This window comes from Ischnura elegans (genome assembly GCF_921293095.1).
Source record: "Ischnura elegans chromosome 13 unlocalized genomic scaffold, ioIscEleg1.1 SUPER_13_unloc_1, whole genome shotgun sequence".
In the NCBI taxonomy this organism is placed as follows: Eukaryota; Metazoa; Arthropoda; class Insecta; order Odonata; family Coenagrionidae; genus Ischnura; species Ischnura elegans.
The window spans coordinates 4055494-4074999 of NW_025791657.1; the positions used below are offsets into that span (position 1 = coordinate 4055494).

General features: G+C 38.6%; 1 protein-coding gene across 1 annotated transcript in view; it reads right to left on the reverse strand.

The window, feature by feature from the left end:
* The window catches only part of LOC124172497, a 173176-nt gene that overhangs the window by 104216 nt on the left and 49454 nt on the right, over positions 1–19506 (reverse strand). The window contains exons 6-9 of the mRNA XM_046551936.1: positions 16516–16590; positions 9848–9943; positions 5260–5376; positions 1963–2100 (exon numbers count right to left, since the gene is read on the reverse strand). Of these exons, the coding sequence (XP_046407892.1) occupies positions 1963–2100; positions 5260–5376; positions 9848–9943; positions 16516–16590 (426 nt within the window). The remainder of the gene's footprint in view (positions 1–1962; positions 2101–5259; positions 5377–9847; positions 9944–16515; positions 16591–19506) is intronic.

Sequence of the window (19506 nt, forward strand, 5' to 3'; positions counted from 1 at the left end):
GTGAATTATGTATAAGATATAATTTATTTAGTGCCACATTTATTTTACATTACTTACAGCTTAATTTCTTCGCTGTCATGCGATATTTATCGTTGATGCGATACAAATTGGAGGACTCTGTTTTTCGTCGAAATTTTGTGTTCATGCACGATTATAAAAAAGGATAACCGAGTTACCTCGAGATATTTTCGTTGAATTATCATAAGTTTTAGAGTGTCCATCCAAAGAAATCAACTACAACCATTAGAATCACGCAAAATAAAAATCGATGTTTTGCCCCGCGCGTAGTTAGAGTCACTTCTGGCGTTCCTCAGGGTAGTGTCATTGGCCCACTCCTATTCCTTCTTTATATAAACGACATTGGCGAAGTAGTGCAGAGTAAGTTACGATTATTTGCAGACGACGCTGTAGTTTACAGAGAAATCCGTTCCAGCAAAGATATAGATGAACTAACGAATGACCTTGCTGCTATCCAAGCTTGGTGCGATGCTTGGCAGTTAGAATTAAATTTGGAAAAATGCGTCGTAATGAATTTCTGGAAGAAGAATAACTCCCTACAGCGTAACTATGTCATTCGGGGCACGCAGTTAAAGGCAGTAGAATCTGTGAAATATCTAGGGGTTAGACTCAATAATGATCTATCGTGGAATAAACATATTCGAGAAATAACCGGTCAAGCTAATCGTAAAATGGGTTTTGTTAAAAGAATATTAGGAAAGTGCGACGACAAAGTGAGAGAAATTAGCTACTTTTCCCTCGTTAGACCACATTTGGAATACGCTGCCAGTGTTTGGGACCCTCATGAAAAAGGCTTAATAACAGAGTTAGAACGCGTGCAAAGAAGAGCTGCCAGGTATGTGAAAGGTCGTTACGATAGTCTTGTTAGTGTAACTGACCTCTTACATAAACTCGGATGGGAATCTCTGTCGGACCGTAGATTGAAAAATAGACTAAACCTGTTAGATAAATTCAAGAGCAGTGTCTTTTCTGACGAAGTTAACCATATCTTGCGGACGCCAACGTACTACGGAAGATCAGATCATATAAATAAAATAAGAGAGATAGATTGCAGAACAGACAGATTCCGAATGTCATTTTTTCCACGATCAATAAGAGATTATAACGGCAGCAATAGAACGCGTAAATAGATTGCATGACTTGTAGTGTAGCCTACTAACCTATGTAAAACTTACTGCATGTTTCTGAATTTCTATTCTATATTCTATTTCTAACAGCATATAGTAGTATAGTTTGTTATTATACGAGACGTTTCTTGGACGGTGTGGTGTGCATGTGGGAGTCCAAATGCATGCTGCATGCTGGTGATTGATCACCCCCTGCCAAACACCCTAGAGGTGGCTCGCAGGGTAATTTGTAGATGTAGATGTAGTCTGCGGCAGCTCCGCGATGGTATGGAATGCCCTGACGCGGCGTAATTTACAATTGACATGTATAGTCAAATAGACTATTTTTTAATATATCTTTAGCCATTATATTTACTTAATAGCATACAGGTATTTTAGCCTTTGTTCTCTGTTTCTCCAATTACATAATGCATTAGCAATAGATAGGTTGACAGCTATTGAAAATATCTCACACGTAATTGCATGACTTGGATTCAGTAGAAGAATTGTCCCTTCCACTTCAATGCTGCAGACTGTCATAATCATCGTCTAATAATAAGAGTTAATTCATCAGTCTAATCGGCAAGTCTCGGATTTGCCGATGCTCGAGGACTGAGCGGGTTACGTAGGGTTATGACTCCGGCAACTCTCGGACGGCAAAGCCGTTCCTCGTGAGGAATGACAAAGCCGTTCCCAGGATCATGCGGCGTAGCCCCGGGTTGCGTCCATATCAATTCTTTGTAACCTTCCTTCAGCCAACTACGTCTATATAATACCCTCGGACCCACCCCTATGGCGGGTGCTTGGCAGGGGGTGACCAATCATTTAAAGAGCTTACCATCGATTGTCAATGTCTTGTTCCCGTTTCTTCATGACTGGTTCCAGTTCCTGCATGACTTGTACCAAGTCCTTCATGACTTGTTTCAGTTCCCCCATGAGTTCACGCAATCGCTCCAATACTGGGTCCAGGATTTTACTATGAAAAGAGAAAAACATGCATTATTATTAGGGGTGTGCGAATACTTGAAAATTAGACTCGAGTCAACTAGTTGGTGACCGTATAGATAGTTTTGAGTAGTATTACGAATGCCGAGTCGATTAGTTTCGGTTACATAGCTGTCGACACCACTAGATTAAGAAATCCGCTGACAGAATGCGCTACCGTGATATCGTTTATTAATCGTTCTTCGGCTTTAGCCAAGGAGTGCCTGCCTTTGCTTGCGTGTCAGTCAACCGCTATAGCAGTGGACGTCGTTGCCGAATACCTTTTCATCAGCCGCGGCGTTCGACCGTCTTCCACCCTAGCGGCGTTTTCGGAGTAATCGGAGTGGACCACATCATCGATCAGACTTTCTTATTCGATACTGTTTAGCCCAACCATACTTAACTTACTCTAACGCCGAATGAATATGCAAGTTATTAAGGTGCAAGGTTTGTTAAGATGTCTATGAAAAAAGGAAACTCTTATGGTTCAGTGGGCAATGCCAGTATTTCCCAGTGTTAGACGTCACAATTGATGCCACCTTTTAGTCTTTTGGCGCACTAAAGCGTACAATTTTAATGTTTGTTCATTTCTTATTTGCGTTTATTTTCCTTCTTTAAATTAGTTGCTATGGTTGATTAAACGAAATGAGAAATAAGGAACACTTCTTTTTTGATGTACAATGCAAAGTTCTATAGTTTGCTCGCTTCATCCACTCAAATTCCATGAATATTCAAGATCCATATGAATTGTGAATGTAGCATTTTATATAACTGCGTAAGATTCCCAAACATTGCAACATTGGAAAGAAAGTACTGGTCCGGCTACACAAAAATCCCGCGAAGCCGAGGATTCCGAGGATTGAGCGGGTTAGGCGGGGTTAGGACACAGGCAACCCTCGGACGGCGAAGCCGTCCTCTTGTGAGGAACGACAAAGTCGTTCCCGGAATCAAGAGGCGTAGCCACGGGTTTTCTCCCTATCAATTCATTTTAACCTTTCTTCAGCCAACTACATGTACATAATACCCTTGGACCCACCCCTATGGTATTTGGCAGGAGGTGATCAATCACCAACATGCAGCATGCAAGAGGAATGTCAATTGCACACCACAAGGAAATAGAAATATAACCAACATGAACAAAATATACATGCATATACGTTGGAGAAAAAGTTGCCAATGGCTAGTAGTTCCTGTAGAAATTCCATTCGAGGTTGGAAGTTTGGAGAGAAAAACATGCAGTGAGTCCTCCTAGCGTATGACGTGAATACATCAATGCAATAGCAAAAAGAAGTTGCCCAAACGGGTCATCAACAGATAATGCACAAACTACGCAATGAAATGGAAATGGAATGTTAAGGCATAAGTGATTTTTATAAATCATGTAATAGGCGTTAGTGTTCAAAATAAAACGAGGCAGCTAAATTTCGAACGGCCATTTAAACAACAAACTTAAGATTCAATCGTATCAGGCGTAACATATTGGAACTCCTTTTGATAGAGATGTCTTTAGAGAAGCTGAGTAGCTACATACAGAGTTTTTTTAAGCTTTGGTATAACAGGATCCATTTTTGATAGAAAATACCTCGAACCAGAGGCTTCATGTGCAAATGAACACACCTCATCTACGGAAAATTTTCAGTGTGTCAAATATTCCCCCGAATATTGGCCATGCTTATCCCAAGGCTAGTAAAAGGAAAAATGAAAGACGTTGCCGCAGGAAGGGCCACGTATAATTGTATAAGTATCATTGATATCAGCTCACCAGATATAAGAGATCGACAAGAAAATTTAATGCTCAAAAAGAAAATGTTTTAAATTTAACAGGACACTTTTGCCAACAGAAACGGAATGTTTCAAATTCTAGCAATAAAAACGCGGATGCTATAATCTTGGATGATTCTGATAATGATGAAGAAACACATGAAATCTAATAGTGAATGAAATAAAAAGAACCAGATGAGTTCGAGAATATGGACAGAAATCGAAAATCTGACGTCTTGGTGCAATTTGAAACCTCGGGCACGAATGAATATTTTATTGGTGTGGTAACCAAGGAAAAAAACTCTGAAGAAGACTATGAAGTAAGCTTTTTTAAAAGGAGCACAGAAAAGGATAATTCGTTTACAAAGTGACCAGCTGAAAAGATGGCATCAATGCAGCATAGCCAAATAAAAATAATTCTCCCCAAACTTATCCAGCGTGGACAAACAAATAGATGCAGAAGCAACTTTTCACTTGGAATAGACTTTTCTAATATATATATGGGATAAAACTCTATGATCATTTCCTCAAAGTTATTAAAGAGCTCTATTTTTAGTGTCAATGGATATTCTTAGTTTACATTTGTGAAAATTTCAAGTTTTTATTTAAGAATACTAAGTAGCTAACATCATTTCAGTATTTAGAGTGTATTTATTACCCGATATTAGAGTGTATTAAAAACCCGATAAATTATACATGTTGAAATGGTACAAATGTATCACTATGCACCATCACATGTTTCAGTGTACCCCCACACGTGGGGACAGTGAAAAAAAATGCACGGTCGATTTCAAATTATAATTGCAGACACAAGAAAATATTTCCCAGCAATGGAATTTGTGTTTTACAATGGACAAATAATTATCTAAATAGCCTATGTATCAAAGCGTTAGTGGAATAAATAAGAGTGGATTTGCAACTAAATTTCCATTATTTGTTTCACTCTGTCCTCTGTTCCCCTCTACGAAAGGCATTGACGTTCTTTTATAACTATGTGACGCATAATTCCCTGCAAGACTGTTACAAAATATAGTGTTTTCTGGGGCATCCCATCGCCTTTAAAAATATTCTATATCAGCATGGATATATCAATTACTTGAATTTTTATTAATGTATGACTAGCATTATTAAACATGTTCCATTGATACTTCAACCAAAACCTAATATAACAGTTGTGCTTCTTAATTTTGTAAAAATTTGTAATATTTAAACGTGAATGTGATCTAAGTATGATAGCGTGATAGCAATAGGGTTAGCATATTTGGTTGACCATCCAGGGATCCTTGGTGAAACCTCACCTCGCTTTGCGTTACATCGGTAAGATTTTTAGTTCCCACATTCATATTTCTCATTCATTATGGTGTACATATACGCCATTTAAAGAGCTTACCTTCGAATGTCAATGTCTTCTTCCAGTTCCTTCATGACATGTTCCAGTTCCTTCATCACTTGTTCCAGTTCCTTCATGACTTTAAAGAAGCGCTCCAATATTGGGTCATGTTTTAACCTGTTAGAAGAGAAATCCATGCATCATTATTAGGGGTGTGCGAATACTTAAAAGTTAGCCTCGAGTCGAGTAGTTGGTAACCGTATGGATAGTTTTGACTAGCATTACGAATTTCGAGTCGATTAATTTCGGTTACATAGCTGTCGAGACCACTAGGTTCATAAATCCGCTGAAGGAATGCGCTACCGTGAATCGCCCGTAGTAATCGCCCGTTCTTATGCTTGAGCCAAGGAGTGTCAGCCTTTGCATTTGCGTCAGTCAACCGCTATAGCAGTGAACATTTGGAATACGCTGCCAGTGTTTGGGACCCTCATGAAAAAGGCTTAATAACAGAGTTAGAACGCGTGCAAAGAAGAGCTGCCAGGTATGTGAAAGGTCGTTACGATAGTCTTGTTAGTGTAACTGACCTCTTACATAAACTCGGATGGGAATCTCTGTCGGACCGTAGATTGAAAAATAGACTAAACCTGTTAGATAAATTCAAGAGCAGTGTCTTTTCTGACGAAGTTAACCATATCTTGCGGACGCCAACGTACTACGGAAGATCAGATCATATAAATAAAATAAGAGAGATAGATTGCAGAACAGACAGATTCCGAATGTAATTTTTTCCACGATCAATAAGAGATTATAACGGCAGCAATAGAACTCGTAAATAGATTGCATGACTTGTAGTGTAGCCTACTAACCTACGTAAAACTTAATGCATGTTTCTGAATTTCTATTCTATATTCTATTTCTAACAGCATATAGTAGTATAGTTTGTTATTATACGGGACGTTTTTTGGACGGTGTGGTGTGCATGTGGGAGTCCAAATGCATGCTGCATGCTGGTGATTGATCACCCCCTGCCAAACACCCTAGAGGTGGCTCGCAGGGTATAATGTAGATGTAGATGATATGTAGGTGTAGTAGTGAGTTCGAACGATTGTGGCGGAAAGGCCCTCGGATTTTAATATTTTGACTTAAATTAACTTAAATTCATTCATAGCATTGTTCCACCACATGTCGCCAAATGCAGTTGAACTTATAGAAAGAAAGGCAAGACGTGTAATTATTATTATTGAGTGGTCTTGGTTTGCTGCACCGAAAATATTTCAGAGCGACACAAGCGAAGCGCCTCGGGGGAGAATAATAACGCAAGCAGAAAAAATACTTTCCCCTTCGATACGGTGAGTACGAAAACTTGTCCCGTCAAAGCAGGACCCACTGCGCCACTTAGAGAGGGCCACCAAGGGCAAGGATGTGAGTCCAAAGAATGCGATATACCATTAACCGAAATACTTTACATAACAGGTCGACGTGGATTGAGGTCGCAGCGGTTAAAAAAATAAATAAAAGGAATACTAAAGGAGAGAGTGTTTTGTGTTTTTTTCGCTTTGGGTGGACGAAAAAAATACGCTACGCTGGGTGAGTGTGTGTTGAAGTGGAAGCTTTGGGAGACCTAAAAGCGTAGCAGAGAGCGAATATGTGGAAGCTCTCTCCTGATTGCACAGTTTTCTTCTTGACGCGAAAGACAAATATATTACTTTGGTTACGCGATTGCGACGTCCGGTTGGAGACGAGATAGGACGTACGCATTGTTGAATGTGGTGTTGAGGGCAGCCGTGGAAAGGGCAGGCACACTTAACGGCAACGACAACAAATTTTATTGCTCTCAAATACAGCAGAAAAAAAGTCGATAACAAGAAAAAGAAAGTTACAGATAGCCTAAAAAAAAAAAGAATCAGCATTGAGGTTACTGAAATATTAAAATCACTCGTTGCCATAGAACTTGTAGAAAACATAAAACTACGACAAATGTCTTACAATATGGGTCTTCACTGTTAAAAAATTGTAATATAAACTTTTCACCTTAAAATAAAATAAAGTAAAATAATTGTAAGTACTTATGAATATAGAAGGCATTTTACTGGCCTCACAAATAATTAAATTGATGGGTGATAGAGCTACACAATGTTAATTTAGGCTTGAAAAAAGATTTCAAACCCCTACATCGGCGCAGTATATTCGACAAGGGTACTTCAATCACAACTCTGCCTAGATAGCGTCCCATCCATTCATTTTCACGTATACCTATATACTCTGTATTTTAACTTTTTTCAGAACACCGTGAAAAGGATTCGTCGCTTCACCTCCACCAATCTTCCTCTTCCAGCGACGCATAGCTTCTTCAAAACTTGCGTTACCAACATGAGATGTTCGGCATACATAGATTGGGTCGAGAGGAAAGTACCCCAGCGAGTAGCTGGTCTTATAATAATAATAATAATAATAATAATACGTCCTTATTGGGCGAGATTGGGACTAGAAAGTCCCATCTTCCATCTAACCCCTGACTTAACGGTTCCAGATTCAAATCCCAGGCAGTCTGTAGTGAGCTTTAACCCTCGCCTATCCTCACAAACCGTCGGGTTAAATCACTGAGTGACTGATAAATTTAAAAAATTGTCAACTGTAGACATTTCACTTCCTAAAAATTTGCCTGAATCTCAGATTCGGAAATTTTATTAGTATCACATCAGTATTATCTCAAATGCAAAATTTTTATACTTGAATTAGAGAAGAATGTTGGGAAAGGTACCAAAAAATGTAAACCCTGAAAATTTCCCGATGAAGCACTAAGATTACGCGAGTAATTTGCCGTAAAAACAAAAAATACGATCCGGAATAAAAGGGATTGATACGCCACCTTTAGGAATATTAAATTAATCCCAGGTTCTCTAGCGGTTGCCTCAAAGGAGATTTTAAAAATGAGGGGTGATGGCACATCCTCACTCACGAGGTGGTTTCCAGACTCCACTTTTACCATTCGGACATATTTTTTTTGGACTTTGAAGAGTCACCAACTCGTCGGCGCGAAGACCGGTTTTTGCGGGGACGTGGAGTGGAGAGGGCCAACGGAGGAGGAGGAACTTTCCCTTTTCAGAAGAGGAGTCGTTCGCACACACGTCATCCGAGTTCGTTCATCCGCGAGAGAAGGACGCCGCCGCTGTAATGCGGGGGAAAAATCCGATTACAGAAATCCGTAATTTATACTGCGATATTTAAAAATAGTTTCCGAGTATGGATACTTAAATCGTATGATGACTAAAGACATTCCCTCGTACCAACCATACCATCTTAAACTAGGTATGAAAAGAAGAGCTGCCAGGTATGTGAAAGGTCGTTGCGATAGTCTTGTTCGTGTAACTGACCTCTTACATAAACTCGGATGGGAATCTCTGTCCGACCGTAGATTGAAAAATAGACTAAACATTTTAGATAAATTCAAGAGCAGTGTCTTTTCTAACGAAGTTAACCATATCGTACGGACGCCAACATACTACGGAAGATCAGATCATATAAATAAAATAAGAGAGATAGATTCTAGAACAGACAGATTCAGAATGTCTTTCTTTCCACGATCAATAAGAGATTATAACGGCAGCAATAGAACTCGTAAATAGATTTCATGACTTGTATTGTAGCCAACTAACCTATGTAAAATTAATGCATGTTTTTTAATTTTATTATTATTTCTAACAGCATATAGTAGTATAGTTTGTTATTATACGGGACGTTTTCTCGACGGTGTGCTGTGCATGTGGGAGTCCAAATGCATGCTGCATGCTGGTGATTGATCACCCCCTGCCAAACACCCTAGAGGTGGCTCGCAGGGTATTATGTAGATGTAGATGTAGATGAACGTCGGTGCCGAATACCTTTTCATCAGCCGCGGCGTTCGACCGTCTTCCTCCCTAGCGGCGTTTTCGGAGTAATCGGAGTGGACCACATCATCGATCAGACTTTCTTATTCGATACTGTTAAGCCCAACCATACTTAACTTACTCTAACGCCGACTTAATATGCAAGGTTTGTTTGGATGTCTATGAAAAAAGGAAACTCTTATGGTTCAGTGGGCAATGCCAGTATTTCCCAGTGTTAGACGTCACAATTGATGCCACCTTTTAGTCTTTTGGCGCACTAAAGCGTACAATTTTAATGTTTGATCATTTCTTATTTGCGTTTATTTTCCTTCTTTAAATTAGTTGCTATGGTTGATTAAACGAAATGAAGGAACACTTCTTTTTTTTATGTACAATGCAAAGTTCTATAGTTTGCTCGCTTCATCCACTCTTCCGATGGCACATCCGATGGCATCTTTTAGCCTTTTGGCGCACTATCCTGCCAACGACAAAGCCGTTCCCAGGGCCAAGAGGCGTGGAGGCGCAGCCACGTGCACTCCGCTCGGAAATAGAGATACCACCTAAATGAGCAAAATATCCATGCGTATTCGTAGGAAAAAAGTTGCCAATGGTTCAGCGTGATAGCAATAGGGTTAGAAAAATTGGTTGACCATCCAGGGATCCTTGGTGAAACCTCACCTATCCAAGCAAAGCTTTACGTTACATCGAATAGATTGTGAGTTCCCACAAGACAATATTTCTTATTTATTATGATGTACATATACGTCATTTAAAGAGCTTACCATCGAATGTCAATGTCTTCTTCCAGTTTCTCCATGACTTTTTCCAGTTGCTCCATAATTTCAAACAAGTACTCGAATCCTGGTCTCTGGAATTTACTGTGGGAAGAGAAATCCATGCATCATTATTAGGGGTGTGCGAAGTTGGAGTCGAGTCGAGTGGTTGGTAACCGTATAGATAGTTTTAAGTAGTATTACGAATGTCGACTCGAGTAGTTTCGGTTACATAGCTGTCGAGACCACTAGGGACAGACTAGAGACAGAATGCGCTACCGTGAATCCCCCGTAGTAATATCGTTTATCATATTCCCTGCCACGCGCCGCCATTGGGTGTCTCACATAATTTTAAATCCGAATTAGTGAGCCGCCATATCGCGTCTCGCATTGCTGCTGGACGCAACTAGGGGGAAGATTCTAGCAATAGGGTAGTTTCCTTCATCGAAGAAAACGAAAGGCATTGATTGCGATTCGTTACCCACCATTAGTGTATTCATAATATACAAATTATTTGGTTTTAGAATTCCCAGTTTAGACGAATGGCAATGGTCAATTTTAACCGCATTTGAAAAAGGCCAGATTGTCGCCCATGCGATGCCACTCCACGTGACGTCACAGGGACCTAGTTTCTACACGAGAGGATAGGAGTTATACATCGTCTGAGGTTACCAATGCATGCATGAGGCATAGAGCTCAGGGAAACATGTCTTAATAATCACCTATTAAAACTGGCTAAGGTCGGAAAGTTTTCTTCGTTTGATAAGGTATTAATAAACCTTTTTTAAGCCAAGCGCTACCAGATAGCATGGTACTCAGCTACCCGCTAGCATCCTGCGTCGTATCAGCGCTCAGAGCCTCTCCAAGGTCACCTCACAAGGCGGGAGGGGGAACCAGAAATGCGTCACACGGACTTTTTTCCCATCATTCCTACTTACGCGTCGCGTTTTCGCGCGCTTGAAAATTTTCACTTTTCATTTAATCGCGAAAAATAGATATCGTCATTTAAAAATCTAAAAGCGTGAAATACGTACTCCAGGAGTAATAATATTTCGATTTAGGCAATAAAAAAATAATAGGAAACCACCCTATTCATGTCATTGTTGATAGGAAATTGCTTAAGACACTAATTTTAATTCATTGCCAAATTGTGACCTAATTACCATCAACGCTCGTCGTTATCTTTTCCTTTTTTATATCAAGCTAAATATTCAAAATATAAAATTCGCCAAAGTATTGAAAAAATTAGAATGTTTTGGAGGATGCTTTGCTGCATTACCTAGTTCAAGAATTATCATACTAGAGTCGACTCGATACATCTACATAATACCCTGCGAGCCACCTCTAGGGTTTTTGGCAGGGGGTGATCAATCACCAGCATGCAGCACGCAAGAGGGCCACCGCATGCACACCACACGGTCATACTGAGGAGCAGTTTTCAACTTGACACGGTACTCGACTCAAGGTCAACAATTACTACTCGCGTATCCTTAATTATTATATTAACTTTGTTCATAATTAATCGGTTTAATAAATACCCTAAATGCAGTATAGTTTCTTCACTTATTTGTTTTTTATTATTTTATTATTGTGGTAGTGTTCGAAAATTAAAGTAACCACTATTTTTTTATTTCAATATTTCCTGACTTTCTCCATATTTTTTTCTAAATAACTACATGCTTTTTACACGTTTACAGATAAGCTACCGCCCCGCGGCAATGCACTCTGCCAAAACGATGATTTTCGACTTTTAGGTGTATTTTACGTAGGAGGAGCAACATAAAAATTTTCCTTGCATAAAAAGTTTTTGTTTATAGACAACAGTTTTGTTGGCTATCCTGCCAGCGTCTTTTGGTCGAAAGTGTCGTCTGCTGGTTTCTATCTTGCCTGTATACCTCTTCTTAGGCCTTAGGTTCTAAGCTTCCTAAAACGGACACCGACGATATCAGAGAAGACGTGGCACACGGCATTTCCGCCGCCAAGCCACAACACCGAACACCAATGCCGAGGAGAGGATAGCCAGAAAGAGCCTTCGTGAAAATAAGAATATTGTCATTTTACCGGCGGAAAATGCAACGCTACAGTACTGATTACAAAGTAGGAGTGCGAGCAAAAGGTTTGCGATATTCTCAAGGATACAAGGAGAGCAAGACAGAATTATGTAAGAGCGATAAATCAGTGGAGAATAACTGGACAAAAATCTAAAGTGGGGTACAGGAGGCCGCTATAGAACTATTGCAGAAAACGATAAGTATCACGAAGAAGCCATGGATCACAAACGAAGTCCTATACTTTACTTATTAAGGGAGAAAATAAATGCGAACATTGAGAAAGGGACGTGTACAAGCTAGCTACACGAGAATAAAGTACGTGATTTGCCGCAAAGCGAGGAAAGTCAGAGAAGCGTGGAATAGAAGCATATTCGAGGACGTACCAGATAATCTCTTACGAGGGAAAGTGGAAGCGGCCAATGGAATAGTGAGCTACCGTTTCAGGAAACGAAGTAACATGTGTGATACAATGAGAGACAAGTATGGAAATATTTTAATTGATAATAAAGGCAAAGCCGAGAGATGGAAGGAATATCTGTAGGAATTTTACAACGGAAACACAGCTCAAATACCATCGAAGATGAAAGTGAAGTATAAGAAAATGACATGGGAGTGCGCATCTTAAGATCGGATTTTAACGCTGCAATACGCGACCAGCAAAAGAAAAAGGTCCCAGGGATAGATGATTTTCCAGCAGAGCTAATCAAACATGCAGGAGGAGAGGCCATTACTTAACTGTGTAGTGCTATCTGCGATATTTTTTCATCAGGAGATTTCCTTGTGACTTCAAGGATAATATCATCGTACCAATACCCAAAAAGAAGAGAGTAGAGAAGTCGGAAGGTTTAGGGACCATAAGCCTGACGACACATGCATCCAGGGTTCTGACAAGAATCATTTACAGGAGAATAGAACGAAGAGCAGAAGAATTCCTGGATGAGGACCCATTCGGATTCAGGTAAAGCAGGGGCACAAGAGTGGCAATTTTGGCTCCCAGGCTCCTCACGGAGAAGAGAATGGAGAGGAAGAAACCGACTATCATACAATTTTAGTCCAGGAAACGAAGCTCCAAAAGGTGCAAAACCTCATATTTTTTTTCAAACTGAATACTGTATAGAATTTACTGGATAGAGAAGCCGAGATAAATAAGGATTTGAAGAATACTTAGTCAAATATGGATAAGAAAATGGATATATACCAGCTGAAAATAAAAAAAATAAGACTGTGATTTTAGTAACCAGCAAAAGTGAGGTCATTAAGGAAAACATCAACCTAGGGAAGCATTGCTTTAAAGAGATGAAAGCGTTTTCTAAACCCATCAAGGCTCGAGTAAAGAAATACTTGAAAATATTTAATTTTTTCTCAACATTTTATCTGATAACATGCTAAATAAAGTAAATTGAAAATATGGGCCTTCAAAGAAATTTTCTTATGTTAAGAAATAAATGCAGTGTTTTCGCAACTTTGGCCGAATCCGGTATCTATACGCAGTTGCTCAACCCGCATTCCCGCCATGTAGGAATATGCCACTTTAATGTCAATTATAATCCTACGCCTTTTAATGCCATGTATGTAACAAAAAGCGTCGTATTTGGTAATTTAAATTCTTAGACATCATGTTTCCAACGAAATATTGTATTATATAACCTAAATCCACTATGAAATTGGCATGCTTCATGGTTTGAAAATGAGTCAAAGCGAATATTTTCTCGGAAGAGCATGTATTTTACATTATTTCAGTGACATAAATTTTATCATTGCAGATTGAATTACAACTGATGACTATTTGTGAAATACATGAAAACATTTTGGGTGCAATGGAACACGGCATTTTGTACATTCATACAAGTATTTGGTTTTACACTGTCGCGTGGGGAACTACTTCCGGTCTCAATTGATTAAACTCCAAGGCCCAATTCATCCTTTCATGCTTCACGAATCCGCGATTAATTACATGGCCTATCTTTTTCTATGTTTATGGACGTGAATTGCATAGGGGTACGTCATCTATTGACTCATTTACTTTACTTTTTAGATGCGTCCCTGGTAGATACGATTTGAAGTCTACCAGTGACATTTAATTTCTTTGCCTAACTCGTACAATTTCCAGGTGTCAGTGCAAACGCTGTTCAGTAAATTGATTAACTTGGACCTTTTCCCCTGAATTCTAGTGCAGAAATGTGAATTTACATTATCAAGTGGGTACACACCTCCCATGTATTTACTCTACTCTGCAATAACTCGAGGCTGTAGAACAGTATTTTCTTTTTTTACTGAAACGTTTCCCTGTGCCCAATGGAAGCGCAGAACTTGTATTGCTGTCTACAGTGACAGCCAAGTTATCATTCCATCGAACAATTTAATCAGCTTCAACAACAGCTTCATAAAATGATTATTTTCATGTTCCTCTCGGTTTTATGCCAATGATTTCACTATATTCTATCAGGCACTCCTCCTTTATATTTTCACTTATGGCTCCAGTGCCCAAAATTCCTTTTTCTTTCAAAACAATAAATAGCCTGTACGATGAAAATAAGTTACCGAAAAACTTATGATGATTAGAGGGTTCAGGGATAACCTTGAGAAATTCCTGAATAACTAATGCTTCCAAGCCTAACTTTCGATAGAAGTCATTTTCCATCGCCTGGTTGAACCCTAAAGCCGTCTAAAAACATAAGCACATAGGTTTTGAGTGAAATCTAAAAGGTTTGTTTTTAAAGAAAAATTGTGCACAGTGATGCCATTTGCTCTGCATTGGACGAATGATGCGCAAATATACCGAATTGTAATAACTGTTCATTAAAGTCGTCAAATAGAGTTCATAATATAAAAATCTGACATTTTTTCCAGGCAGGAATTGTCTTAAAAGTGTAAAATACTTTTTCTTAATCCTAATATGCTTCAGCTCGACGATTTTCGAAACAAATCCACGCTTAATCGTCTTCTTTCGACCAATATCTTCTTGTGGAAGTCGGTGATATCGCTGATTTGTGAAGAAAGGAAGGACTAACTTGGAATGAATGTGCAAAGTTTTGTGTTCCATTGTACCCAAAATGCTTTCATGTATTTCATAAGAAGTCATTTATTGTTATAATTAAATCTGTAGTTATATAAATGTGTATTAAAATCTGGAAAAAACGTTATATTCTGAGAAAATAGTCTCTTGACTAATTTCTTTCGAACAGTGATACATCTCAATTTTATATTAGATTTAAGTTTAATAATGCAACATCTCATTAAATACATGATATTTAAGAATTTCAACTATAAAATTTAACGAAATCTATCAAATACGTGGCATAAAATCAGTTGGATTATATCCGACAGTAAAATTGGTGTATTCCTACGAGACGGCAATGTAATTCGGGTTGCATAAATGCCTTTACATATACCGAATTCGGTGAAAGTTGCGACAACGCAATCTTATTGTCCCGATCCGATTTCCGCTAATGTTGAATTCCTGACGAAATATGAGCTGTAACATATATTAATTGAAATGTTGACGTTCTTACGGACGAATAAAAAACGTAAAAAAGAGAATACTTTTAGGAAAATTTATTTATCTTGCGTAAAGGCAACTTGATTATTGACACATTTTAAGCATTTTCTTAAATATCAAAATACTTATCAAATATCATTAATATCTCACTAAAATCAATTAAATCTCAATTTGTTTTCGAAAAAAGAGAATTACAATTGAATAAAATTCAATGGAAAAATTTTTTTTTACATTTTTCAATGATGTTGCGTTTTCTCAACTTTGACCGTGAATGGAAATGAACTTGGAAGCCGAATTACCAAGGATGAACGAAGACTAGAGAAATAGACAGTAGAATGACGTAGGCCAAGGACGCCTTCCTCCAAAGGAAGAATCTTCTAATAGCTGAGAATATAAGCGAGGAAGTAAGGAAAGAATTCATCAGGTGCTACATGTGGAGCATGATTCTCTTTGGAAGCGAGGTTCGGACGATGGCAGCAGCCGAGAAGTCAAAAGAGTGGAAGTATTCGAAAGGTGGTGCTAATAAAAAATGAATAAAATGGATTCGGCTGTGTACGTGAAAAGGAAGAGCTTGGATTGGGAGAAAAGAGAATTCTTCTGAAAACCTTAAGCAGAAGACGGCACCCGCCCCAAATCAATATGGATATTGTTGGCTATTGATGATACGGAATGCTGCAAAAGTGTACAGGTTCGGGTCAAACGTAAAAAGAATAAGACTTATTCTTCAAGGGCCAAAAGTCTTCAAATGCGGTAACCCGCATTTCCCGACCCTGATCCCTCAAGAGTGTCAAAAGTTTGATTGGCGCATTCGACGTATGATTTAAAGTAAGCGACATTGTTGTGTGGCACACGGGTGTGGTAAATAAAGCATTGTTATTAAATTATAAGTATATGCTATGGGCATTATCCATTGATACTTTCACCACCACCTTATAATGCAGAACTGAAGAAACCCAGGTTAAAGGAACTTCTCCTCTTCCCTGGTTGTGATAAATGCACATCCTAGGGTGAGCTCTAGCCTCACCTTTCCAAACACAGCTTTGCATTATATTAGCATGGTTGTGATGTTACGCATTCATATTTCTCATTCATTATAATATAAACTACAACATATTTAAAGAGCATACCTTGGATTTCTAATGCACTGTTCCAATTCCTCCTTGACTTCAATCAAGTACTCGAATGATGAATCCTGGTTTTCACTGTGAGAAGAGAAGTGCATACGTAATTTATTATTTTTCTTCATGATTAGTCATTCAAATAATGAATACATTCATGTGGTATGGTCTGTTCATTAATTTCCTGTTTATTATTTTTTAACATGACAATGTATGATAAAGAGACTGAAATGATTAATATCCAATTAATCAATTATTTCATCTTGCAAATCGTTTTATAGTATTTTCTCATTAATGTCACAAAAGTTGCTTTCATCCATTCGTATCTCATTATTTTATAAGTGGATTATATTCGTTATTTTCTTGTAATAGAATAGAATATTTTTATTGTGCTCTAGGTAAAACCTATGAGAGCAAAAAAAATGGAAAATACAGGAAATGGTCGAAATTTTAACAAAGGCATTTTGACAAGTAGTTGATATTTATGCAAAAGATATAAAATATTCAATACTAATAACACAGAAATATATTTTTAACTGAGACAGTAATAAACACACACATACATATACATATTTATGTAGACATTTTTGTTAACATTACAACTTTAAGATAATAACTAATGAGTTTAGGAGACTGAATTAAGCCCAGATATCAAATACGAGTACAGCCTTCTTTTAAACGATTGTAGTGATTGCAATATTGTTCAAATAATAACTTGGTCAGGTTAAAGTCGGTGTGACTGTTTGATCAATTCCTCGGCGGGTCGAAAGAAGGAGCACTTCAAACGTCCCTTGCCATTCATTGTCCAAGTCATTTTTTCTCTCTCTTGATTGCGTTGTTTTGGTGGTATTATCGTCAGAACGTTGCCCGCTGTTACCTGGTATTATCGCTCAAGATCGGGTGACTCCCACCCGCATTTATCTACTAGGGAGAGGAGTATTTTCGTTTATTTTGAATTTTACGACGCAGTGACATTGGTGTGCCCTGTACGTCTCGTGCGAGAGGGATCGACGTGGATTTGGATTTTTTTGTGAGAAAACTCTTCGGGTTCCATCATAATATCCGGGTGAGCCGGGGTTGGGAAGCCACAATTCCTTTTATTTAGTCCCTTCGCGATTTCTTCATTTTCGTATAAATTTATGGATTTTAAATGAAACTCCGACCCAGACGGCACAGAATTCTCCGTATCTAATTCGTATGCAGATAGTATCCATTGACAGAAAGCGGCGGAGCGGTGGTCAATGGATACTATCTGCATACGAATTGGATACGGAGGATTCTGTGCCGTCTGGGGAGCTGTGCCTTACCGCACGAATTAGATGACATATGCAATTACATACACGTGAATTCCCGGATAATTTGCTCATCCTCACAACAGTCATTGCTCCCATGGTCTCTTCGTATTTTCGTAATCTCAAGTATTTCTTCTTGCCAAATAATCACCATTGGCTATCCTCACATTGAGTTACTGACCCTGACCAGTTTCCCCTTCTATCCCTCAAGGCCCGTCAAGTGTAACGACCCTGCTCTCCAGCGGCTTACACAAACAGTTTTCTAGGTCTTCGTTGTTTAGGTTTCGCAATTATTTTCACACAATTGCGTCTCGGCGCCTAATTCGGGGATTATCGAGGGTCAGCTGTGGAGGGAGAGTTGTTGGGACGGAACTCTTTGGAGGACGCTAGAAGGCAGCCCAGACGGCACAGAATCCTTCGTATCTAATTCGTATGGATACAATGGATACTATCTGCATACGAATTAGATACAGAGGATTCTGTGCCGTCTGGGAGGTCATGAGGGAGACATGGTGAGTGGAAAGATATTCTGTTTTAAGGATCGAGATTTATTGGGGAAACAGAGGGTGGCCTGTGGAGAAAACGTATCGAGGGAAAGCCTAGTGGAAATTATATTTTGAATTAAAAGAAGTCGAAAAATAAGGGTGCTTCAGAAATGAAAGGTAGACATTGAAAGAGAGGGCACAGGCCTCAAATATACCACAAATGATTTATAAATGGATGTACGATCGGTTAACTGATGCGAGGCAGGGGTGTGATTCGGTGCCGATGAGTACTTCTCAGGATTGGGCCCACTTGGCGGGCAATCAGCATATTTCCCCCGTCTTTTCGTTCACAGCGAGTTTTAAGTGCGTTACCTCTATAAAAGAGAAGTTTTAAAATTACAGAAAAAATACTAGGAATTAAAAAAGGCGATTACTAAGGGATCTGTGATCGTTAGCAATTTAAAAAAAATCTGCGGCGATTTTTTTAAATTGCTAACGGAAAATATAATGAGGAAATATTATATCTATTTCATCACCACTGTTTGAATTAGGTGTTCATGTAGAGTAGACAAGAAGAGAACCCTGGCCTCAAAAGGGTCAAAACTCTGAGCGCATGTAGCTGGGAGTATGAAAAAACTCACCCACGTCTACCCGGAAATTCACGTGTAAGTACCTAATTATATGCGTTATCTAATTGGCATAGTAATGCACAATTTGGAGTTCCTTTTAAAATCCATAAATTGATAGGGGAAAGTGGGGCAAAACCGACCGGTTAACCTTTTTTCATTTAAAACTTGATCATTCTATTGCTAATATTCTTTTAAATGTGGTTAATAGTAACATTTATACATATAGGGTGTAGAATATTAATGTAAATGCATTTTATTGTAGTGATTACATATTTTTATGATTTTTTTTCGAACATTGACAAAATGACGATTTTGCCCCTTAGGTGGGGCAAAACAGACACCCATTGAATTTGCATTTACAAAACCTTTACTGTACAATTTTGAAAGATTTATTTTACAAACACTCATTAAACATGTGTGTGATATTTCTGAACATGAAATTGTAAATTAACAATATGTGAGGTTGGATAGGAACTTACGTACATAAATCACAAATGACATTGTCATGTTCTTCTTCACAATTTGAACACTCCTCGTGAGCCCACCCTCTGCAGTTCAAACATTGTATTCAACCCTCTTTATTCTTGGAACCGA